This window comes from Mastomys coucha, unplaced genomic scaffold (genome assembly GCF_008632895.1).
Source record: "Mastomys coucha isolate ucsf_1 unplaced genomic scaffold, UCSF_Mcou_1 pScaffold14, whole genome shotgun sequence".
Classification (NCBI taxonomy): domain Eukaryota; kingdom Metazoa; phylum Chordata; class Mammalia; order Rodentia; family Muridae; genus Mastomys; species Mastomys coucha.
Window position 1 is genome coordinate 15,094,011 of NW_022196896.1, and position 25,805 is coordinate 15,119,815.

The 25,805-nt window shown below is 39.5% G+C and overlaps 1 protein-coding gene across 1 annotated transcript in view; it reads right to left on the minus strand.

Annotated features, from left to right (window-relative positions):
- Fbxl4 (F-box and leucine rich repeat protein 4) overlaps positions 1–25,805 on the minus strand; it is a 75,557-nt gene that overhangs the window by 16,615 nt on the left and 33,137 nt on the right. The window contains exon 6 of the mRNA XM_031366490.1: positions 14,384–14,597. Coding sequence (XP_031222350.1) covers positions 14,384–14,597 — 214 coding nt within the window. The remainder of the gene's footprint in view (positions 1–14,383; positions 14,598–25,805) is intronic.

Here is a 25,805-nt window from a genome sequence, read left to right on the forward strand (position 1 = left end):
GTGGAGCATGTGTCCTTGTTACATGTTGCAGTATTTTTTGGGTATATGCCCAGGAGTGGTATAGCCTCCGGTAGTTCTATGTCCAATTTCCGGAGGAAACGCCAAACTGATTTCCAGAGTGGTTGTATCAGTTTGCAATCCCACCAGCAATGTTCTAAGTTTTGTTTGAGACAGGATGTCACTACGTAGTACTAGCTCTCCTGGAACTTGCTATGCAGATCTGACTGGCTTCAAAGAACTCTGCCCGTCTCTGCCTCCCGAATGCTGGAGTTTTGCTCTAGCTTGCTTTTAATAGCTGTTTTCATTTACTTCTTGGAACCTCACTCCTTACTCCTACTTTTTATTTCTTAATGTCTCTTAGACAGCTCCTCTCTAAGACCAGGAATTTTTTTTGAGGACCGGGACTTCTAATAAAGGTGTTGAGATCCCACTCTGCAGGAGTCCTGTGGTCACTGCAGAGCCAGCAGGAACCTTAGTTCAGTTCTGACCATAACACATAGAATATGGTCCTTTTAGGTACAACTGTATGGATGCGAATCCTTTCTCTAAGACTCTCATTCAACAGCCTGGGAGCCCACCATCCCTCAGATCTGAGGATCCAAACCTAGGATGGGACAGTAATGTTCTCTTGGAATTGTTTGAGATGAACTCCGAGGTGAATTCCTTAAATCAAATTACCTGCCTATATAACGTGCACGTATGCAGGCCATGCACTGGAAAATGGCCACAAAACAGGGCCAAATTCTCAAAAAAAGCTGGTTCTCCCACAGCAGCTACCAGCTGCCACCAGCACCTCAGTTAGGAGCGAGACTTTCTGAGTCCTTTCTCCGTCTATACTGATTAACTATTTCTTGCTCTTGTGCAGGTTCTGCCAGGAACCACACTGGCTGAGTTATGAATACACAGGTTCTGTATGAGCAGAAGACACTAGTTCATAGCAGTCTTCCACAACCTCTAGCTCTCACTATCTTCCCATCCTTTGTTTAGTGGTGATGCTCCATGAAGTGACTGTAATGTTAATGTACAAGCCTAATAACACATCTTCCTAACTCACCTAAAAGAACCAATGTATCATGTATTTTATGGTAATTTATTTGTATTTTATGTATATGAATGCTTACTTAAATGTATGTATGTACACTACAAGTGTGTCTGGTGTTTGCTAAAGCCAGAGAGGGCATTGGCTGTCCTGAAACTGTTTACAGAGGGTTGTGAGCCATCAAATTCTAGGCTCTCTGCAAGAGCAACAAGTACTCTTTGCCCCTTAAATTAAATGCTTTTAGCCAGACATCTCTTCACCAGGCCCAACTTACTTTTGAACCAAGAGTTTAATCTAGAAACATCTTAATGCATTCTTTCTCTCAACAAAATTCCCCCCCTTTTAAATTATATGTTGACTATATAAAACAATCTTTAAGTTTAAATATAGATTGATCATATTCTTTCCCATCCCCAAGTCTTTCCCAATCCTCTCCCTCTCCCTAACCACACAAGTTCTTTCTCAAAAACAAACAAACCTCCAAACTAACCAAGAAAATGAAACTGTATTCAAAACAAACAAACAAACAAAACCTACCAAACTGTAACCAAATAAGACTACACAGAAAAAAACACTGCGTTGTCCACTGTATGTTGGCCAAGTACTCCTGAACATGAGGCCTACCCTGGAGGGACTGGTGATGTTCCCAAATGTCACTTCATGTCTCACAGAAGGGATAAATGACAGTTTACCCTGCTGGGTAGTTTTCATTTATTCACTCATTTAAAAAATAAAATAAAATAATATAAAACAAAAACTACCACATCAAAGAAGGACAACATGAATCATCATCAACAACAACAACAAAAAAAAAAAACCCAAGAGAAGGCCCAAGAATTGGAGACCCACTCGTCTGCACATTCAGGAGTCCTATAAAAATGCTGGCAGAAGACTGGGTGCAGCCCTGTGTGTACACACTGCTTCAGCCTCTGTGAGTTCATAAGGCCTTTGCCCATGCTGACGCAGGCGGCCTTGTTTTCTTGGTGTTCTCCATCCTCTCTGGTCCTTACACTCTTTCTACCTCCTCTTCCTAGAGGTCCCCTGAACTCTGGGAGGAGGGATTTGATGGAGAGATCCCATTTAGGGCTGAATGTCTAAAGTAACTTTAAAATATAGAAAAAAGTTATGTCTGAATATATGTACTTTGGCAAATACTTTACAGAAATTTAACCAGTGTTCACATTAAATTGGAAATTACAAAAGTTATGAATAATAGAGAAAACTATCATTTTTATTCTGACTTTAAAAAGGAACTATCATAGAATAAAAGAAGCTTCCTGTTTAAGGAGTTCATTCATCTTTGCTGAAAGAGAGATGAGAGATCAAAGGACTGCAATGTAGAAGGATAGGAATGGTGACAATGGAGGAGATGCTGTGAGGGACTAACGAGGACGCAAAGCAGATAAACCAAAGGCTTATTACAACAGCGATGATGCAGCAAATGGAAAAGACCCGATTGTCATTGTTCCCCTCCCCCTACCCCCCACAGCTAACTGATGACAATCCAGGCCTACATTAAGGAACTATATCTATGGTAACAGTTTACAGTCTCTCTACATCTAGTAAATACATATGCTCACACAATAATTGCAGAAAAGTCTTTGTGTATGTCTTCATATTTAGAATGAAGTAACTTGGGCTAATGTCAAAGCAAGGAAAGGAAACTAACTGTTCATATAGAAGATGATCAGATTTTGGGAGACTACCATTTAGCGTAAAAGTTGGCAAGCTACAACTCACAGGCAAACTATACCTTGCTAGATGCTTTTGTAAATAAAGTTCTACAGGAATCATTTATTTCAGCATTGTTTATAGATGTTATCGTACTTTAGCAATATAGTTAATTGTCTGTGGTGTAGAACATATGACCTACTGTATCGAATACAATGATTCTCAGCATGTGGGTCATGAGCCCTTTGGGAATTTGAACAACTATTTCACGGGATCACCTAAGATTACTGGAAAATACAGATACTTACATTATGATTTATAACAGTAGCAAAATTACAGGTATAAAGTAGCAATGAAAATAATTTTATGTTGCAGGTCATCTCAACATGAGGAACTGTAGTCAGAGTTCCCAGCATTAGGGAGATTGAGAACCACTGATCTAAAAGATTTACTCACTGGAAACACTTCTACATTGCAATATTTCTGTATATCTACAATACACCAACAGGCGAATCAAAGTACATAAAGAGTACTACTACAAAAAAAGACAATTCAACAGTCAATAGTAAAAAGTTTTATAAAACTCTTTTAAGTTTATAAACCTCTTCTAAGTACCCTTTAGGATTCTAAGTGTACAAATTCTATTGATTGCTTCTGCAAAACTTACTTAATGGGTGTACATATAATAAAATAATTTAAATAGTAGCTTTAAAAATGTAAAGCATCATGTTCTCTTTTAAATGAGTTTATAATTTTCAAACTCTAGTCAAATTACTATGAGAAAAAGTATGTTAAGGAGTGATTGGAACCACACATAATGATCAAACTGTACTCTGAGAAAATGTCATCTAGTATAATATATGTTCAGAAAATTAAAAGTTCTTCTACATTCTACCTGAAACTTACATAAAATCAGCAGCTTCAGAATCCACTGGTCCCTATAGAGTTTCAAAATGCAGTGCCAAATTATGAATATATAATTTATATATAATTCATATAGATCACATGACTATCAGTACAATACAAAGTAAAGGAGTAAATGACAATGTAGTGTAAAATGTGAACAGAGAGAAAACAAAACACAGTCAGGCAAAAACCACAGCATGCATGATCCTGGACCCAAGGTACCTGACTGTGGGGCAGTATGAGGCAGTGGTCTGCTCAGGTAACTTAGGCTCAGTAGAGTATTTGGCTTTGAGCCCTGGAGCGCCTTCGGGCAATTTTTGTTTGCAGAGGGCAGAAGGAGCTTGGCCATACCTTCTGAGTCTTTGGTTCCTGTTTCAGTCACAACCCCTCACAGCTGCCCCTGCAGGAATGTGTGCTCTATCAGACAGACAATGCCCCAAGCTCCTAGCATTCTAGCTGGACCCTACACCCAGTCATCTGACCACAAGACAGACATGCCACGCCCATACAATATAAGGGGCGGTTTGACCCCTCCTCTCTTGCCAGTCGGGAGAGTGAGTACAGTATCTTCTAGCCTGGAGACAAATCGAGGACTACGAGAATGACAGTTACCTTTTTTGTCATATTCATTATCATGACAGTTACCTTTTTTGTCATATTCATTATCACGTTATTCACTTGGAACTGCCAGTGTCAATCATGGAACTGCCCCTAACAGACTGGCCTGTGGGCAAGTCTCTGGGACATTTTCTTGATTAAAGAATGATGTGGGAAGACCCAGCCCAGTGTGTGTGTGAGGTGATGGGTTGTATAAGAAAGCAAGCTGAGTGTGCCATGGCAACAAACCAGTAAACAACTTTCCTCCATGGCTTCTGTGACAGTTCCTGCTGCCAAGTTCCAGGTTCAGGTCCTGCCCTAACTTCTCTCAAAGATGGACTGTGAATAGGATGTATATGCCAAGCAAGTTGCTTTTGTTTATGGTGTTTATCACAGCAATGGAGAGGAAACTGGAAGTGGAACTAGGATTTAAGTTCTCACACCCCAGCTCCAGTGACTTACTTCCTCCAGCAAGTCTATACCACTTAAACTGTGACCAAAGAATGCCACCAAATGAGTCAAATCATAACATCCCCCTGCCTCATGTTCAACAGTTAAACCAACCTACTGAAACAGACAACATTTTAGATGACAGCTAATGGTAGCCAGCATTAATTGACATAGGCAGGCAATTTCTTCCTACTAATTTCAACTGCTCTGCTAAGAGAAAGGCCATTCCCTTACCTGGCTATGTAGTCAGTGGCTGTTTGTTAGCTGAACTGTGTCTGCCAGCACACAATGTTTTAAAAGTAGGTATATAAAAAAAAAACAGTTAAGGGACCACCATATCTGTATGCTAGAAAGCAAATTTATGTCACCAAATCGAATTACAATGTGTTTGAAAGACAATTCACAAGTCTTTTGTGAAAAAAAAAAAAATCAAGGCACTTTTATCAATAGACTGGTATGAGGCTTTACTCTGCAGATTAAAGTGGCACACGAAAAAGAAATAGGCACACTCTTCTCCAACACAAGTGAAGATCAACTACTTTTCTTGCATGCTAGTTCATCAAGACGTAGGCAAAGGTGTCCTGGAAACTGTTGACACAGCCACTATGCTGGTAAACAGCTGCTGAACCATACTTGTGGATTACTGACATATACTAGTTCCCCACAAAACCTATAATCAGTTTTTTCACTTCTTCAGATTCTTTCAATTTATGCTCTATCATTCTTGAAGTGAGGCAATCAAAACTGGATGCAGGTGTTCCATTTATAAGTCCAACTTTTAAAAACCACTCTTGGTTTTCTTGCCTGCTGCTAAGCAACAGGATGGCATCCTCACTGAGATATTTGTCATTCCATTCTCATTTCCCACTACAGACATCCCCCCCCCCAAAAAATTGGTAAACACGCTCAAACTGTTTCCAGACTGCTCCAGGAAATACACAGGGCTTATGTGTAGGACACTCCTAGTAAACAGATAGAACAAGAGTAAGTAGTAAAAAGATTTTAGTGTTTTCAACAGAAGCAGCCAAGCTTTTAGAGTAATTTTTTCTAAAATCTTATATATTTTTAAAAATTTATCTGTATCAGCATAGCTAGCAGACCTGAGTTCAAATGTGAATGCAAATATTGTTTTGGGCCATATCACCTAAAACTTCAATTTCAACATCTGGAAAATGGAATCATTACCTACTTTCATTAGAATGGTCAGAGAGTTAAATATAAATAGAGTGTCTGGGAAAGCAAACAGAACACATCACAAAATGTATCAAACTTTAGAACTGAAACATGCCTCCAAAGCCCTCACACAGACTTATACACACAGTCTTAAGTTTTACAAAAGCACACAAACACATTATACTTAATAATATGGATTATAAATAAACAAAATATAGCTTTCTCTTATCATAATTTGACCTGTAGCATCAGTACTCTATAATAGAGTCAACACTTTAATATTGATTTTTGCTTATTTTCTATTTTGCAGGGTAATGGTTGAGGTGGCACAGTGGTGCATATCTATAATCCCAGTTACTCAGGAGATGGGGACAAAAAGTCTCCTACAGTCCAAAAGTTCAATGACCGCCTGGACAGTCATAGTAAGAATGTTAACTTAAGCAATTAAGCATTACAGTGTGCAATATATGGCCCTCTAAAAATGACACAACTGCTAGGGCAGTGGTGGCACACACCTTGAATCCCAGCACTTAGGAGCTGAGACAGGCGGATTTCTGAGTTCGAGGCCGGCTAGTCTACAGAGTGAGTTCCAGGACAGCCAGGGCTAGCCCCTCCCACACCTCCCTTTCCAAATCTCTCCCAAAAAGCTCAAGTTTACCACTTTTTTTCTTTCATATACATCTTCAGGATAATGAGGTACATTTGAAATCAGATCCTAATATATGAACATATTGTTGATGATTATGTAGAAAGTTAAGAGAGGGCAGTCACCCAACTGCCTTCTTCATCTCTGCTAATTTCCATCTACCAACATGATTAAGTCATGCAAAGAATATGGGAATAGAAAGGAGGAAGTGGCAAATGTGTTCATTATGGGATGGACCTGGGAGGACTGGGAAGTGAGCATGATTGGGCTGCACTATGTGAAACTCCCAAGTAATCAATGAAAATATTATGTTGGAAAAAAAGACAAGAAGTAAGGGATGAATCCAGAGACTTATTTGTAAGGGCTGAAGAAGAGCTGTTAGATTCTGAGAAGAAACATGACCTGGTATGGCCAGACATGTTAAGTGCATCATTCTGCTCTATGTATAGAGAAGGAAGTGGGATTAAAAAGACAAAAGCAGAGACTTAATAGATGGCCATTATAATGAACCAGGTGAGTGTTCTGAGAGATGCCAGTGGAATGGTAAGATGTGTAGTTATTTTGAGTCACTTTTAGGTTATAAATTTCTTTGGCTGTGTATCAACCAAATTTGTGAAAAGATTAAAAAAAAAATAAAGAAAGAAGGTGTTTGCAGCCTGACTGGAAAGAAATCAGCTGAAAGAAAGCTTCTTTCCAGCTCTTCTTGGTGCCATGAGGACTCGGGTGGAGATCCCACTGAGGAAGTAAGAGTGAGAAGGGAACAGTCTGCGCAGGGCTCAGGTCTGACTCCACCAATTAGATCACTCAAGTACATCATTTTCAAATTTTATTATGCATGAACTTTAGATAAATGAAAAGCCAAATTTTATATACACAACATTAAAAATTGTTAATTTAGCAGATAGCTCACCAAGAAGTAGGTAGGTAAGATAAGGTACTATCTAGACCTTATATAATATATCCATACAGTGGATGACTTTACATCCATATTTATGTAAGTGGGAGAAACTAGATCTGGTACTATCTAGACTTCAGTATGTATGTATAAATGTCCACTCTAGATGGGAGATCTCAACCCCTTAAGTCACACTTTAAAAAACAGTCACAGTACATCAGTCTCTTTAAAAAAATTTAAGAAAATCACAGATTAATGGTTCATTGACAACTTTGTCACATAAGTATATTAACATTTCAAAAGTTTATTTTTCTCAAATCACTTTAACTGTAAGATACCCTGCAAGTTTGGTTTTACCTTATTTTCTTTTCAAAGACATCTTTAATATTTAAGTATATTACATTTCTTCTTAAAGTCAAATAATCAGAAAATTTAAAACTGAGGCATTATCTCATTTAGATCTCAGACTATATAGTACACTGAGCAATAAAGTAGAGCTTTAGAAATAAAGCTTGTCCTTAAAAATAACTATAGTTTATTAATCTAAATTATACATAGTCACATAAAATACACCACCAAGCAAAAAGCATAAAGAATAGACATCAGCAAGTTGTATATATATATATATATGTATATATATATATATGTATATATATATATCATATACAGTAAATGCAAGAATAAATATGACATTTCAGAATGGATAATCCTAGTCCAGAAAAGACAGTTGACAATTTTACACTCAAACAACTGATGACTCACTTTTTCTCAGACCACTGAAACAGTGGTACTTAAGACCATCTTCTCATTGAACAAATAACTAAGTCTCAAAAAAATACCAATATCCCTCCTTAATACAAATGATAAGTGGGGTGAGAAAGAAATCAAAGAAACAATACCTTTTACAGTAGTTACAAATAATATAAAATATCTTGGATTAACTCTAACCAAAGAAGTAAGCAACTTATATGACAAGAACTTCATGTCACTAAAGAAAGAAACTGAGGAAGATAACAGAAGATGGAAAGATCTCCCATGCTCACAGATCTGTAGGGTTAATAAAGTGAAAATGGCCATGTTACCACAAGCAATTTATAAATTCAATGCAATCCCCATCAAAATTCCAACACAATTCTTTACAGAACCTGACCGAGCAATTCTCAACTACATATGGAAAAACAACAAAAACCCAGGATAACTAAAACAATCCTGAACAATAAAAGAACTTCTGGAGGTAGCACATCCCTGACCTCAAGCTGTGTTACAGAGCAACACTAATAAAAATTGGTATTGGTAAAGGAAGAGAAAGGTTGATCAAGGGAATCAAATCAAAGACCCTGAAATAAACCCACATTCCTATGGACACTTGATTTTTGATAAAGAAGCCAAAAATATATAGTGGAAAAAAAGAAAGTATCTTCCACAAATGGTCCTGGTCTAATGGGATGTCTGCATGTAGAAGAACGCAAGTAGATCAATATCTATCACCCTGCACAAAACTCAAGTCCAAGTGGATCAAAGACCTCAATGTAAAACCAGAAACACTAAACCTAATAAGACAGAAAGTAGAAAATATCCTTGAACTCACTGGTACAGAAGACAACTTCCTGAACAGAACACCAATGGCTCAGGCTCTAAGATCAATAACTGGTAAGTGAGACCTCATGAAACTGAAAAGCTTCTGGAAGGCAAAGGACACTGTCAGCAGGACAAAATGGCAACCTATAGATTGGGAATGGATCTTTACTAACCTTACATCAGTTACAGGGCTAATACCCAAAATTTATGAATAACTCAAGAAGTTAAACAGCAACAACCAAAATAACCCAATTAAAAAATGGGGTACAGAGTTAAGGAAAGAATTCTCAATAGAGGAATGGCCAAGAAATATTCAAAGTCCTTAGTCATCAGGGAAATGCATATTAAATGATGCTCAGATTCCATCCTACACTAGTCAGAATAGCTAAGATCCCAAACTCAAGTAAGAGCACATGCTGGTGAGGATGTGGAGCTAAGAAGAACAGTCCATCATTGCTGGTGGGAGTATACACTTGTACAACCACTTTGGAGATCAATTAATGCTTTCTCAGAAAACTGGGAATAGTTCTACCTCAACACCCAGTTATACCATTCCTGGTACATACCCAAAAGATGCCCCACTATACTACAAGGGCACTTGCTTAACTATGTTCATAGCAGCTTTATTTGTAAATAAATGAAACAAGTAAAAGCAACGTAGATGTCCCTCAACTAAAGAATGGATAAAGAAAGCATCCCATTTATAATATGAAGTACTATTTAGGTATTAAAAACAAAGACATCATGAATTTTGTAGGTAAATGGACTGAAATTGAGAATATCATCCTAAGTGAGGTAACCCAGACCCAAACAGACATGCATGGTATGTACTCACTTAGAAGTGATATAAGCTATAAAATACAGGATACCCATGCTACACTCCACCAACCCAAAGAAGCTAAACAAGAGGGAGGGCACAAGTGAGGGTGCTTGATTTATCATTTAGAAGTGGGAATAAAATAAAATAGGCAGATGGAGGGAGTGAACTGAGTGGGAAAGCCAATGGAGTAGGGAATGTGTGGGTTTCAGGATTAGGTGTTTGGGGAGACAGAGGAGATGGCCAGATGGCCATGAAAATGAATGGAATTTACAGCTGGCAGAGATGGGGTGGGGCATCTGGAGTAGATGCCAGAGTCCTGGGATAGGAAAGGCACCTAAGAAACAATGAGGCTCACGTTAGCAAAGATGTAAAGCAGTGAGGATACAGAAGGTAAAGAGGCCACCTCCTGTAGCCAGGCATGAAGCCTCATGGAGCCATAGGGACACTAACTCACCCATAAAACTTTCAACCCAGAATTTATCCTGCTTACAAGAAATGCATGGAACAAAGACTGATTAATGACAAGTAAAAAACAGGTCTAACTAGAGACCTATCCCATGGGCAAGCACCAATCCCTGACATTACTAATGACACTCTGTTATGCTTACAAACAGGAGCCTGGCATGGCTATCCTGTGAGAGCTTCCACCTAGCAGCTGACTCAGATGCAAAGACCCACAGTCAAACATTGGATGAAGCTTGGGGACTCTTATAGAAGAGTTGAGGGAGGGATTGAAAGCCCTAAAACAGATAGGAACTTCACATGAAGATCAACAGAGTCAACTAAACTAGACCCTTGGGACTCTCAGAGACTGAACCACCAACCAAAAAGCATTCATGGGCTGGACCTAGGCTCCTGACATATACATATCAAATGTATAGCTTGGTCTTCACATGGGTCTTGAACAACGGAAGTGGGAGCTATCCCTAAAGCTTTTGCCTGTACCTGGAATCTGTTCCCCTAACTGTCTGGCCTCAGTGGGAGAAGTGCTACAGGGACTTGATGTGCCAGTACTGGGGGATTACCCAAAGTACTGGGTACTTTGTCAGAGGAGAAGGGGAAGGGGGATAGGGGAGGGACTGTAGGAAGGGAAACTGAGGGAGTCACTGATCAGTGCTACAGTATTTTCTCTGTCCAATCACATTAGGGTGGTGAGAGGCCTGTGATTGAACGTGAATAGAGAGGTGGAGCTAGAGTTGGAGGAGGAAAAAGGAAGAGCAGGAGGAGGGTCTTCAGATCATGGAGACAGGTGATGAGGACTAGCCAGACTCCATGAGGTTATACACGCAAACAAACATTTTTACAAAATATATTAACTGGGTATATTGTCTTTATTATTTGGTTCTGAAGTTATTGTGTTGGCATCTTATAATTGTGATTTTATTATTATATAAATCTGATTGGATATTAAGGCCTTAAGCCTTTCAAGATGGTGTATGTCTCTAGTTTCATAAAGGGGGATTCTGGGAGACAGTAATCTCAAGGTACACAATTAGGAAGTTGACCATCACCATGCACATGCAAGCAATATGGCTACAAAATACTAGAAAAGCTACATACCTACATACTTTAACTTTAAAACATAGAGAGGGAGTGGGGATTATAGCTTTGTGAGAAAGGGTCTGCTTTCATATTCAAGACTCTGGGTTCAATTCCCAGCTTCCAATCATCAACAATAAACCACAAAGGTATTACCCAACAATGTAGGGACTGTGTTAACTGAAGCCCAAAATTTTGATACATATTTTATATAACATTTTGAATTTAAATAAAAATTATCTTAACCAGTTATTAAAATGTAATGCCAAAAAGCATAAAAACAATATACTGTGTGAGATGTTGTGTATATAACTCACTACAAGTTCCAAGCACCTGGAACCTATGGGTAGTTAAATATTTGGTGTGACTTAAAAAAACAAATATGAGAAAGTTCCCACTGCACTGGAAAAAAAAACACTGACAATCTGTTAAAACTCTAAGATTCTACATTACTTACAAAATTCTAACAAATAAGTAATACTCCAAAGACTAGGGAAAAAGAAATAAAAAATAATTTCCATGTTATGTAAGTATAAGATAAAAAATCCAAAAGATGTAAATGAAAAATGACTACAACAATTGTAAGCATTCATTAAGGGGAGCAAATATGAGATAAATATATGTAAAAACCCAAGTTTCCCTATATATTAATAATAAACAGTAAAAATTAAATGAAAGAGAAAAACAGCACCTGAAAGTATACCATGTAACATATGTATGTAGTCAGAATCACTTAGGATCTAAGTGAAGAAAACTGACATGTCAAGAAATAAAAGAAGACCTACATGAGCATATTGGAAGCTTTATCAGAGTGCAAAATGGAGTGTAATAACTTCTAAATGAAACTTCTGATGAGAAATGAGTGATCAAGAAGAATAAGTGTATAGATCCAACAAAAGTATTTGAATACAATAGTGAGGAAGTTCTTTCCCTTCACAGTAAAACATTATCCTTCAAAACTGTTATAACAATGTTACTAAAACCTTTATCAGTTGCTTATATTGCTTCCGGAACTGCCTAAATACAATACACATAATTTTGTCATCATATTGACCCAATTTGTATTTTTATCTTAGAGAGGGAAACTGAAATACTTAGATGCTGAACAGCATGAACCAAAAAACATTTAAGAGCCATAAAGGTCCATTATAGTGAGAAAGTCATTGGTATAGCATTTTAAGAAATGTAACTAATTTCTTTTATTCATTGACTTATAAAATACTTACTCATGTCAAATCCTGACCAGATTCTATTCTAGAATCTGGAAAGAGGGCAACAAAAAGAAGGGCAGTATTCACCACTATATAAAATATTGTATATCCTAATATGAAGAAAAATAATACAAAAAGGAAAATAATGATCATGCTAGAGCTTACTAGGAATGTTTAAAAGACAATAAAACTGGGTGGAAATAAGAAGTGCAAGTCAGAAGAGACTTCATTTAACCACTGTTCAAGGAGCCATCTTTTAAAACATAAAATGAGCAAGACCTCTGCTGATTAGTAAGAAATGTAATATGCTGGGAAAACAGTACAGATAGGAAGATGAACAAAGCCCTGAGTTGGAATTAAGTAAGAATGTTAACTAACCAAAAGCAGACCTACGTGTCTGGAGAAGAAAGAACGAAAACCAGAAGCTGCTGTTTATTATGGGGTCTTTGCATCTCTTCTTTAATCCAGAAGTATCATTGCCCTATAGTAACAATATTATACAAGTAGAAACTCTCTACATAAGACTGTCATTAGTCAGACATTTTATAAAATGAACACAGAAAGTAAAATCACGATCTGTTGGCGTGCACAGTGTTAAGGTGTCTCTCTGTCCTGTCTCATCTGCCTAAGGCCTTCTCTGATTGGCTTTACTAAAGAGCTGGTCAATAGCTGGGCAAGAAGTGGAAGGTACGCTCCCTGAAGAGAGAACGGGGTAAGGGGAGAAAAGTCAGAAGCAGGGATCAGCAAGTAGGCACAGAGGTGGATGGGCATAGGCATGAGCAGAGAGGTAGACCAGGTGATGGCAGGATGCAGGCACAATGAGCTGGACTAGAGAAGCTGGGGAATAGCCCAAGGTAAAAGCCTAAGCTTTTTAAATATACAAGAGTCTCTGTGTCTCTATTAATATAGCTGACATATTTGTAAAAGGCCAATTTGGCACCCAATGTGGGGCAGTAAATCTAAGCTTAGGCCTAGAGAAAAGTTCTGGAAGGAAGGTGAGGAACAAGCACTTCTCAGAGCTAGAAGTGGCTTCCTAGCAACCAGTGTCTCAGATAGGCCCTGACAGTAGCGGCCGGTAGAATGTGGTAAGTGTGTGGAAATGTGATCTCCCCTTCCAGACCCCACAGCTTGGGTTGGCAGGAGGGTTACTGCAGGCCTGGGGTGAAAGAGAGGTAACTGGCCACATGGTACACATGGACTAGAACAGACTGGTTAATTAAGTTCAATGAGCTAGCTAAAAGGTAGTCTAAGCTAGGCCTAAACTATATAAATATTAATAAGTCTCTACATCATAATTCTTCTGCTGGCAGGTCCAAGAAATCCCACTATAGTGATCATTTAGGGAATGGTGAGTAGACTGTCATATAATACACTGTATACAGTTAATGAAAAGTTAGGTCCTAATACATACTAACACTGAAATACGTCCTACAGATGTATGTGAAAAAAGTAACCATATACATGACAGATTCTGTTTTGTGAACATGAAACCTGGCTACTATGATAACACTAATTATTCTACTTCTATGTCCACTTCTAATACCATGCATTTTGCTTCCTCCTACTTCAAGTGAAAATCCTCCTGCATGCCACCAGCCTGCCCCACCCCCTTCCTCTAAGCCATTCTCTGCCAGCACTTGGCTCACTGTCCCACCCCTACTCATTTCTTTTCCAGGGATCATGAACATGATTTAAAAGTTTATTGCTTTGAAGTGACTAACAATGCTTTAATGATTTTAGAGCATCCACATGATGTCATAACCTCTGCTTTAAAATGAGAAATCACAATAATATTTGAAAGCAATTCACTATTCAGCTAGACATTTCATTAAGAAAAACACAAATGAGTTATTCTTACCTCTACTTTTGTCCTGTAGAGAATGAGCCTCTTGAGCCTACATAACTTGGCAATATGGCCAAAAGCCTGAGGCGGCAGTTTGTCACAGGATGAGAGATTGAAGTCTTGTAGATTTGGGCACATTTCAGAAATAACCTCCAAGCAAGTGTCATTAAGAAAGTGGCTGCATGATAACTCAAGGCGTACCAATTCAGATCCACACACCTTCAGAAACCTGTGAAAACAATAATCCATGGAAGTTGTATAAAATTAAATGATACTTTTGTAAAATCTTTGAAATTATTACATTATTTCAATTATGTAATAATTGAAATTATATTAATTATGTCTCTTAACAGACACAGTTAAGAGAACAGATTTATACTAAAGAAAATACTTAACTTGATTCATGAGGTTCTTACTGCAGGCTGAAATGTTCATGGCTAACTCAAATAAATCAAGCAGAGAAGAAAACTGAATCCACATGGATTAACATGGTGTGAAGTCAGCTAATATTAAGTAGAAATTAAGATGACAGAGGAGATAGTTCTGCTTACCTGCAATTCTGAGTTGTAAAATCTAAAACATAAAACCCTAGGCTCTCAGTATATATCACTCTCTTAACAATGCCCATTCAGAATAGGGTAATATACTTTATATACAGTATACAAAAATGACAGGTTTACTTAAGAGACCCTGAAACAAGTCAGATTGGCTTCTTAATCTGGAAAATATCTAGGCTGGCTTAGGCATTTTATATGTTTTATATTTATATATATATATATATACACACACACACAATATATTAATGTCTACATATACACATATATAAAACATTTTATATTCATATAAATACATATAAATACATAATACTGTACTGTTGTGTTATGTTCTCTATAGCTGTTGCCACTTAGTAATTGGACTGCTTAATGCCAGAATTAATATAAAATATATAGCTGCAGCTTCCCATAAATACACAGAAATAAGAAAAGATAAAGAAATAAGGTGTTTCATCAGAATACAAATCACATTATTTATCATGTTGAATAATAACTGTGATTAAACTATTTGTTTATAGCTGTCATAGAAAGTATTCTAAGTGTTAGTGCAGTCTGAAAGTATGTAAATGTATGAAACTTTATCAGCTGAGTAACTGCACCCTCATGCATGCACCTGCTATCCCTGGTCTGTGCTTATCCTCCTTGACACAAAAATAACATTAACACTCCTAACTTCCATCAAAACTTTTTCCTAGGTCATCTAAGAATCTACCAAACACATATTTAAAATAAAATCAAACTAAATCCTATAACTCAAATTTTAAAAGAAGGACATGAGGCTAAACATCAAATATAGATTGTCCTCTTCTACTCTTTTCTATTAATGCCCTGGGGCAGGAGGGAAACTATTTACTCATTTTCTTAGTCATGTTCTCTTGCTGTGAAGAGATACCATGATCATAGCAATTCATAAAAGAAAATATTTAGTTGGGGCTGCCTTACAATTTCAGAGGTTTAGTCAAGTCCATTAACATGACAGGAAGCATGGTGGCATGCAGGCAGACATGATGGTGAAAGGTAGGTGAAAGTTTTACATCTGGATCAATAGGCAGCAGGAAGAGAGCAGGCCTTGAGGATTAGATTCAACTTCTGAAACCTTAAATCCCTCCTCCTAGTAACATAGAGTCATGGTTAGGGTTTTATTGCTATGAAAAGACACCATGACCAAGTCAACTCTTATAAATGCAAATATTTACTTGGGGCTGGCTTATAGGTTCAGAGGTTCAGTCTGTTATCACCATGGTGAGAAGCATGGCATTGTAAAGCAGATGTGATACTGGAGGAGGGACTGAGAATTCTGCATCTTGATCTGAATGCAGCCAGAAGGAGGCTTTCTTCTCCACTGGGTGGAGCTTAAGTCTAAGAGACCTCAAAGCCAGCCTACACAGTAGCATACTCCCACCAACAAGAGCACCTCTATTCCAATGAGGCCACGCCTCCCTAATAGGGCCATATCAGGGCCCTATTGACCAGGGGCCAAGCATATTCAAACCACCACATTCCACTCCCTAGACCCCACAGGCTGGTTCCAACACATGAGTCTATGGGGGTTATACCTAGCCATAGCATAATGAAAAATACATTTAGTTCAACCTCAAACATCCCCACAGTCTAAAGAGATTCAGGCAATCTCTTAACTTTAATCCCCTGTAAAATCAAAATCAAAACCCAAATCACATACTTCCAACATATCACATATCATGGCACAGGACTTACATTACTGTTCCAAAATGTCATAGTGAGGAACTACTAGACCAAAGCAAGACCAACAGGGCACACTCCAAACTCTGTGTCTCAATGTCTAATGTCCAACTCCTTTCACCTTTGATGATTGCAACACACTTTTTTCTCTTGGGCTGATTCCACTCCTTGTTAACAGCTTTCCTCGAAGATCATCCATGGCTCTAACTAACATCTCTAACATCTTACGGTCTCCAAGGCAACCTTACAGATTCTTGTTCCAATGTCTGGGATCCCTACATGATCTTTTGGGCTCCTCCAAAGGGCTTAGGGTCACTTCTCCAGCTCTGCCCTCTGTAGCACTCTAGGCTCTGGTTGACCCCAACTCCACTGCTGCTGCTATTCTTGGTGGTCATGCCATGGTACTGGCATCTCAAGTACACTGGGATCTTACAACTAGGCTTCACCAATAGCCTCTCAGAGGCTCTCTCTATGGTGCCAAGCCTCAACTTCTTTGCATGACCCCTTCAACCTGCAGATGAGACTACACCTTCACCAATGGCCTTTCTTGGCCTCTCAGTGTCAAGCCTCTCCATGACCCTTTCATGCCTTCACAACCAGTTCTACTTAGGTGATTCTTAAACATTACCAAGACTAGCTGCCAGCACAAGGTCTGTCTCTGGAACATAGCTTTTTTGTGTTCTCAGAAAATACTTCCCAGATTTCACCTGAGTATTGCTGGTCTCTTCTTAATCACTGCTAATTTCTTAGCACCAGCTAACCATCATCAACTGTTCCAGTAACACCTTCTATTCTTGCCTCTAAAGCAAGAGCCACATGGCTGAAGCTGCCAAGTTCTGCTGCTTGCTGGGGCTGGAACGTGCCCTCCTTGACATCATCACCAGCTTTCTGTTTTCCAGCTCCTTCCCTGCCTAAGCTTGGCTGTCCTGGAACTTGCTCTGAAGCCTGACCTTGAATTCAGAGATTTACATGTGTCTGTCTTCTAAGTGCTAGGATTAAAGGCATGCACCACCTCACCTGTACACATGAGCTTTTCTTTACCTTTTCACAAGATTTTTACAAGGTCTGGGTTATAGTTCATTCCAGATTTAATCAAGTTGACAACTGACAATAGCCATTACAATCTATCCTTTGTCAATTTGACATGTAATCATATCTCCTTAGGTCCAAATGAAAACAATAACCAGGTAATAATAAAGCCTAACATGATATAATTATCCCTTGTTTAACTACAAATGTATAAATAATAAGTTTAGCGGGGTTGGATCTTGCCCAGACATCACACTCCCTTCATTCCATTTAATATACTTGAACACAGGACTAAGCGCCAGCCCACTTCCTCTTTGAACTGTACATTTTGTATTTTTTCCTTTCTAAGCTTGCTACATTTGATCAAAATGTTCTTCATACGAGTGAACCACAGGACAAAGTCTAAACTAGGCTTTTTTGAGATTTCCTTTATTAAAGCAATGAATATAAATAGACTCTTGGGACAATGATAAAAAGAGGCATAGTCTTCACTAAAATATCACAAAAATGATTTCTAAGCAACATACTAAAATTCTTTTCCTCTGAAACCTTTTAAGACAGGCCCCCAGAGTTTGCATCACTCTCAGCACCAATGCCTTCCATACTTATATTAGGATGGCCATTAAGCCCCATTTAAAGCATTCCATTGCTTTCCAAAACCCATAGCTCTCCAAACAAAAGCATCACCAGCCTATCATAGCAATAACTCAGTCCCTGGTACCAACTTTGGTCTTCCTTTGGGTTTTATTGCCATGAAGAGACACCATGACCAGGTCAAATCTTATAAAGGCAAACATTTAATTGGGGCTGGCTTACAGTTTCAGAGGTTCAGTCCACTGTCATCATAGTGAGAAGCATGGAATTGTGCAGGCAGATGTGGTTAATCTGAATGCATCCAGGAGGAGGTTCTTCCCCCCTCTGGGTGGAGCTTGAGCACTAGGAGACATCAAAGCCTGCCTACACAGTGACTCACGTCCTCCAACAAGGCCATACCCACTAATAGGGCCATTTTCTATGGGCCAAACATATTCAAATCACCACACACACTTCCTCCAACAAGGCCACACTTCCTAATTCTGTCAAGTAGTTGCACTCCCTAATGACCAAGCATTCCAATACAGGAGTCTATGGGTGCCATTTTTATTTTTATTCAAACCACCATAACTATGTCTCAGCATATCCTCTTCTATCAAAAGGAGACTAAAACAGTACCCATCATATGCCTCATGGTTTTGAACACCAATTATGTGAAAACAGTTTGGAGAGATGAAAGCACCCCACAAACATTAAAAATATAAGTTAAACACTGGCTAGCAAAGTTTTAGTCTTTGAAATTGTGTGTGTGTGTGTGTGTGTGTATGTGTGTGTGTGTGTGTGTGTGTGTGTATTCAGAAGACGAATTTGTGGAGTCAATTTTCTTTCTGCCTTTTTCCTGGTTCTAGGGATGGAAAATAAGTAATTAGGATAGTGTAGCAAGAACTTTTATCAAATTGAGCCATCTTGCCAGTCCCTATCACACTTTTAAACAAAATAAATTTGGTTGTTCCTGCTTTGCTTTAAATACTGAATAAGTCTTAGTAGCCCATACATTTACGCATGACTTGCTCATCTTCTGCAATCATTTTCGGCTCTTCCTCAGGTCACCCATTCCTTTTAAACTCTACATTCAAATAGCCTATCTTATTAGTGTCACTGTGACATTTCACAACAGGTCTATTCTTTCATTAACATTCAGATGCTTTTCCTGTGACTCCCTGATCTGGATCTCATACAGCTCTATTTCCTCTGCTAATTATATTACCTGAGCTTCAGTCTTCATCCAGTACATTCATTCATTCAGTAAATATTTATTGAACTTCTACTATGACATGAGGGGACACTGGGAGTCATCATGGATAAAACATAGTCCCCACTTTCATAAAGCTGATTTACATGTTAGTGAGATGGGACTAGAAACAAATAAGTAAAATAAGCAGTATGCTAGTGTCTTAGTCAGGGTTTGTATTCCTGCACAAAACATCATGACCAAGAAGCAAGTTGGGAAAGAAAGGGTTTATTCAGCTTACACTTCTATATTGCTGTTCATCACCCAAGGAAGTCAGGACTGGAACTCAAGCAGGTCAGGAAGCAGGAGCTGATGCAGAGGCCATGGAGGGATGTTACTTACTGGCTTGCTTCCCCTGGCTTGCTCAGCCTGCTCTCTTATAGAACCCAAGACTACCAGCCCAGAGATGGCACCACCCACAAGGGGCCCTACCCCCTTGATCACTAATTGAGAAAATGCCCCACAGCTGGGTCTCATGGAGGCACTTCCCCAACTGAAGCTCCTTTTCTGTGATAACTCCAGCCTGTGTCAAGTTGACACACACAACCAGCCAGTACAGGTAGTGAGTGAGAAAATGTCGAGGGTAAAATAGAAACAAAGTAGGGCAACCAAAGCATATTCAGGGAAGTCTCAGCAAGTGGGTAAGGAAGGCTTGAACCTTGAGGAGGTAACTAAGGCAGGCATCAAAAAGAAGGGCAAGGGCACTGGTTGGGGCAGAAACTGATGCAGGAGGCAGAGGGTGTAGGGCAATCAGTAAGTCAGAGAACATGCACTATTTCCTGTGTCCCAATAAAGGCCCTGGCTTTCATTCTGGAAGAGAACGATTCCCTATTTCTAGAAACTTTGAGCAGAGAAGTGATATCACACCTGTGTTATACCAAGATTGCACTGGTTTCTCTATAATTTAACTGAAGGAACAGGGGCAAGAAGAGAGCACCATTAGGACACCCTCCAGTTCTTAAGGAAGAGTGGACTGTGCACTGACTAACCAGGTTCTAGTTCCACTTCAAAGGTGGCTTTGCTGAGTGGTGACAAACTTCCAACAACTCACATGCCATTGTCACATAATTTGTTTCCCACTGGTTTTCTAAGTACAATTTACTTATTTATTAGCATATTTTAACTTTTTATTGGTTCTTTGTGAATTTCACACCATGTACCCCAATTCCACTCATCTTCCCCTCCCCTTGTACCTACCCTCCACCCTTGCAATCTCCCCTCAAACAGAGAAAAGAAATAAATCTCATTGTAGAAGCTGTAGTATGTCACAGTGTGTCCATACCTCTTTGCTTGCAAATGTTCATTGCAATGCCTCATTGGTCTCGACCGAGACTTCTAGCTTCTGCTACTCTATCAACACTGGAACCTCAACTGGGACTCCTCTTGGATATCCAGTTGTTGCCCCGTGTCATGGGGATCCTGTACTTTTGGACCCTTCATGCACACTACCAGTTCATCTGTGGGGTAGATGTTGGGGTAGGCTAATTCAAAGCCCTAGATCTAGGCCTAAGAACTAGCTGAGCTAGTCAGCTTGCTGGCTCTCATGCTCTCACATTCTCAAACCCTTGGGGCTATCTAATCAGCAACCCCCACAACCACGGCTAGCCCTACCCTGGACCAGGAGAGGTGCAGGGTTCACTTTCCAGAGTGTTACAGATGGTAAGGGACATAGCTACTTCTCCCATCCCATGACCCCAAGACCAGTTCTACTACATGCCATAGACAGAGAGGGATGAGGAGAAGAAAAGGGTGTCTCTCCCTGTCCATTCCACCATCCAGCAGACAAGAGGCAGGGCTGGCTCTCCTGGGCTCAGGCCCTTAGTGCCAGCATATCTGCAAGCCCCACATCCAGGGCCAGCTCTACTGTACTACCCAAGTGAAGTAAAGCCTGCTCTTCCAAGTGCTGCAGCAGGTGAGGGACAAGGCCTGTTCTTCAGTTCCACCTTGACCAGTGGTGAGAGCAAAGGGGAGCAGAGGGGATCTCTCCCTAACTGACACTACCATGTTGCAGACAAGAGGCAGGGCCAGCTCTTCCACATTCACATCCTTGGGGCTGGCTGACCTGCAACCCCCACATATAGGGTCAGCTCTACTACGCTTTCCAGGCTAGGTGCTGGGCGAGTTTTCCTTCTCTCATGACCCCAGGGCCATGGTCTCCTACCAGGGCAGGTGATGAATGGGTAAGGGGAAAGGAGTTTTCTTCCTTGTCTATACCACCACTCTAGAGAGTGGTAAGGTGTGTCCAAGTGGCCCCTTTCGAGGGTCCTGTGTCTTGAGCTTCCTCCAACCCCCCGTGGAAGGGCCTTTGGACCCAGGCAGAGATTTTCTAGTCCCTACCTTGCTCTCCATCCTAACAGCCTGTCCAGGCGTGTCTGGTGCTGGACTGGTGTCACCTCAGGCTAGTTTTCTGTCCAGGTCTCCTCGCACCAGACTGAAGGTAGGTTCAGGCTTGCTTTTTTCACTGTACCCTGAGCCAAAACCAAACTCTTCCTTCTGCACGTGGCTTTTAGCAGGGTATTCTGCCGTAGCAGCAACAAGTAAGAAACGCATGTGGCAGTTAAAAAGCAGTCAAGTAAGTCTTTCAATTAAAAAGACTACTACATCTTTCACCTTTTTATTGAAAATAGGCTTTTTCATATAATATATTCTGTTCACTTTCCCCTCCCCCAACTCCTCCCAGAGCCTCCCACTCACCACCCACACAAATCCATACATTTTCTTTCTCTCCCTCATAAGAAAACAGGCAACAACAAACAACTCAGAAGCAGAAAAAAAAAGAGTCAAAGACAGAGCACAAGAAACACTACAGCCACAGACACACACTTTAATTCACACACACATCCCACAAAAGCACAAAATCGGAAACCATGATATATAAACAAAAGACCTGCAAGGTTAAAAAAATTGTCTTGAGTTCATTTTGTGTTGACCATCTACTGCTGGACATGGAGCCTGTCCCTAGGTGTGTGTGTGTGTATTGTGTGTGTGTGGGTATGTGTGTGTGTGTGTGTGTGTATGTGTGTATGTATGTTTATATACCCAGGGAAAGTCCAGTGAGAAAATTAGCTTTTTCTTTGCCGGCAGCTGTCATCTGGAGATAGCTTCTGGTCTAGGAAGGGGAACTTGTGTCCACTTCCCTTCTCAGTGCTGGAGGCCCGATCTGACTTAGACCTATTCTAAAATAGTAAAATTCTATTACTGCAGACCCATTCTAAAAGGAAGGTTTAGTAACTAAAGGTATGTTTCTGTGCATTTGATCAAACTACTCCCCCAAATTGGACAAGTTAACACTGTTACTTCATCTTGAGTATACAAGTAGTTATGGTGAGTCATTCATTTATAAGTTAGCAATCTAAGAATGAATGCTGACTTTCAATGAATCAAAACTATTTTTGATTTAATAATTTTAAAATGTTTTTCAGATTAGAAAAGTGGCTTTACAGAAGTAAATGAAGTCTTAAAACTAGAAGCTTTGGTCTTCCCTCCTTGTTGTCTTTGCTGTGGGGCAAAGCATTTTTATCTAGATTGCCTTTTCAGAGTTGAGTTAGAATGACTTGGTATTTCTTTTCTCTCTTGGCTGCCATCATGAAAAACTTTTCCTCCAAAGAATTTATAGATGAGTGTCAAACTAGTCACCTAAAACCTCATTACTAACGAACAGGAAGGCTTCAAGCTGACCTGGATGGTAAGAGTCAGAGAGCACAATAAAGACACGCCCACCCTAATACTGCACAATAAAGACACGCCCACCCTAATACTGCACAATAAAGACACGCCCACCCTAATACTGCACAATAAAGACACGCCCACCCTAATACTGCACAATAAAGACACGCCCACCCTAATACTGCACAATAAAGACACGCCCACCCTAATACTGCACAATAAAGACACGCCCACCCTAATACTGCACAATAAAGACACGCCCACCCTAATACTGCACAATAAAGACATGCCCACCCTAATACTGCCGTTCTGCTTTTGCTTTTCCTCCCTTCAAGACTCAGATATTCTCCCTCTGAGCAGGTTATCTAATCAATATGCTCACATTCTCTCTTCCCAACTTTACATAATATATTGATCTCATAAAGTCAGCAGCAGCAGACTCAACTGACCATACATGAATCATTTCGGAATGTGCCTTGTGGAAGTTTTCTTTCCTGCAGTTACATGGCTATTTTTCATTGATCAACTAGTTATTCATTTTAATCATGAGATGGGTCACTTGGAAGGAGAATAACTTACTTCCTCCAGCCTGTTTCTTCTACCTTGTGAATTCTTGTCTACTATTACTTGACATTGAAGGTTTTATTTATATTTTTTTAGAACTTCCTTTTTAAAATTTCCCCTTTTATTAAAAATAGATTCTTATCTCATATAATATATCCTAATGACAGTTTCCTCTCTCTACTCCTCCAAGTTCTTCCCCACCTTCCCTCCCATCCTGATCCACTCCCCTTCTGTCTCTCATTAGAAAAAGAACATGTTTCTAAGAGGTAACAACAAAACATAACAAAATAGAATATAATAAGCTAAGACAAAAGCCATCACATCAAAGGTAGGACAAGGCAAATCAATAAAAGAATAAGAGCACAAGAGAAGGTACAAGAATCAAAGACCCACTCATTCACACACTCAGGAATGCCATAGAACACTAAACAGCAAGCTAGAAAATCTGCACAGAGGACCAGTGCAGAACCCTGAAGGGCCCTTTGCATGCCGTTGCTGTTTAAGGCTCAGTGGGATCATATGAGAGCTGCTCAGGTTGATTTAGAGAGCCTTGTTTCCTTGGTGTCCTCCATTCCCTCTGGCTCTTTCACTCCTCTTCTATGGGGTTCCCTCAGTTCTGAGCAGGTGGGATATAGACATCCCATCTGTTTCTTCCAAGGTCTCTCTAAGAGTTTGATGAGTCTACATTCATATAAAAAACCCTGACCTGGGTCTGCTGCTATGAAAAACGCTGGTGGTACTGTTGTGGAAGGCTGTATAACCTTTAGGACATGGACCTTCACTGGAGGTCATGGGCCACTGGCCTTATGTTGGGGGAGCATGGAATAGAGCTTTTTATGTCTCTGATTTGTATTTGCTCTACTTCCTCATTATGGATACCCAGCCAACCTCTCCTCCTGCTACCATGCCTTCCCCATCTATTGCCATAGACAGGCTGTACTCCTCTGAAAATGTAAAACAAAATAACCCCTGTTCCTCAAAAGGGTATTTTATATTAGCAACAAGAAATCAACCAAGGCAATAACTGACAAAGTCCTTGAATCTAAAAGGCACCTAAAATGTTTTCTGACAAAATGAATGTGAGGGGTAAAATCCTGCATAAAGGGAGGAGTAGCAGAGAAACTCAACACCCATTGAAAGAAAGACAGCATTGTTAAAACGGAGCCTAGGCTTTTAAACAGAATACTATGATACATTTTAAAACAGGCAGGGAGGCAAGGGAATACACTAGACCTAAGAGACAGGGATGTAGAAGCAAAGGGGAATTAGATAGAATTGATTTTTTTTTTTTTTTAGTCGTCACAGTCCTGACATGGAACTAAAGTTTATTTAGGAGGCCAAGGATGTAAATATCTAAACAGTTCTGGTCTATCCACTGTTGACCCATCATTACCTGAGATTCAGTTTCATCCTGTTCTGACAAGGTTTTAGAACTCTATGAAATCCCTTTCCAGGAGACAAATTTCCCCTTTGTCTGAAGTCTTTTTCTTTTCTCAGCATGATAGTCCTCAGGAAATTCCCATTTATTTGAGCTCCATTGTATCAATAGTCTGATAGATTGAGAGAGAGACAAGTATCTTTTTTTTTTGCAATGTAATAAGACTGTATTTCAATGACCCTCACCTCACCAAAGGATTTTACCTCCATCGTAGCTAAGCTGAGAGTTGAAAGTTCTGCTGCACCAAGAAATGAATTGTAGGCTCGATTTTTGGATACAGACTTCCTGCTATGGTCAAAGCTATTTGACTTAAGTGAGTGACTTCATTCTCAGCCCACAAAGAACAGGTTACATTCATTTAAGAAATGATATAGGTATTAAGATGGTCTATCCATAAAATCATTCGCCAACTGTTTCAATGAACAATGGTTCTGCTTGGAGGGTGGCACAGACATTAGGTGAGGGTAAAAATTTGGTTTATTAGCTGTGATAATTTGGAAAAGCATTCATCTCAGAGAAAGAGTAACTTATAAAGTCCTCTTCTTCAAATTTGATACAAGAGTTACAAATGTCAAGCAAAGCATTTAGCCTTACTTTGTTGTTCTCTTACAAGCCACCTCCTTAGTTAATCGTCTATGTTTCTTTTGGGTATATAAATAC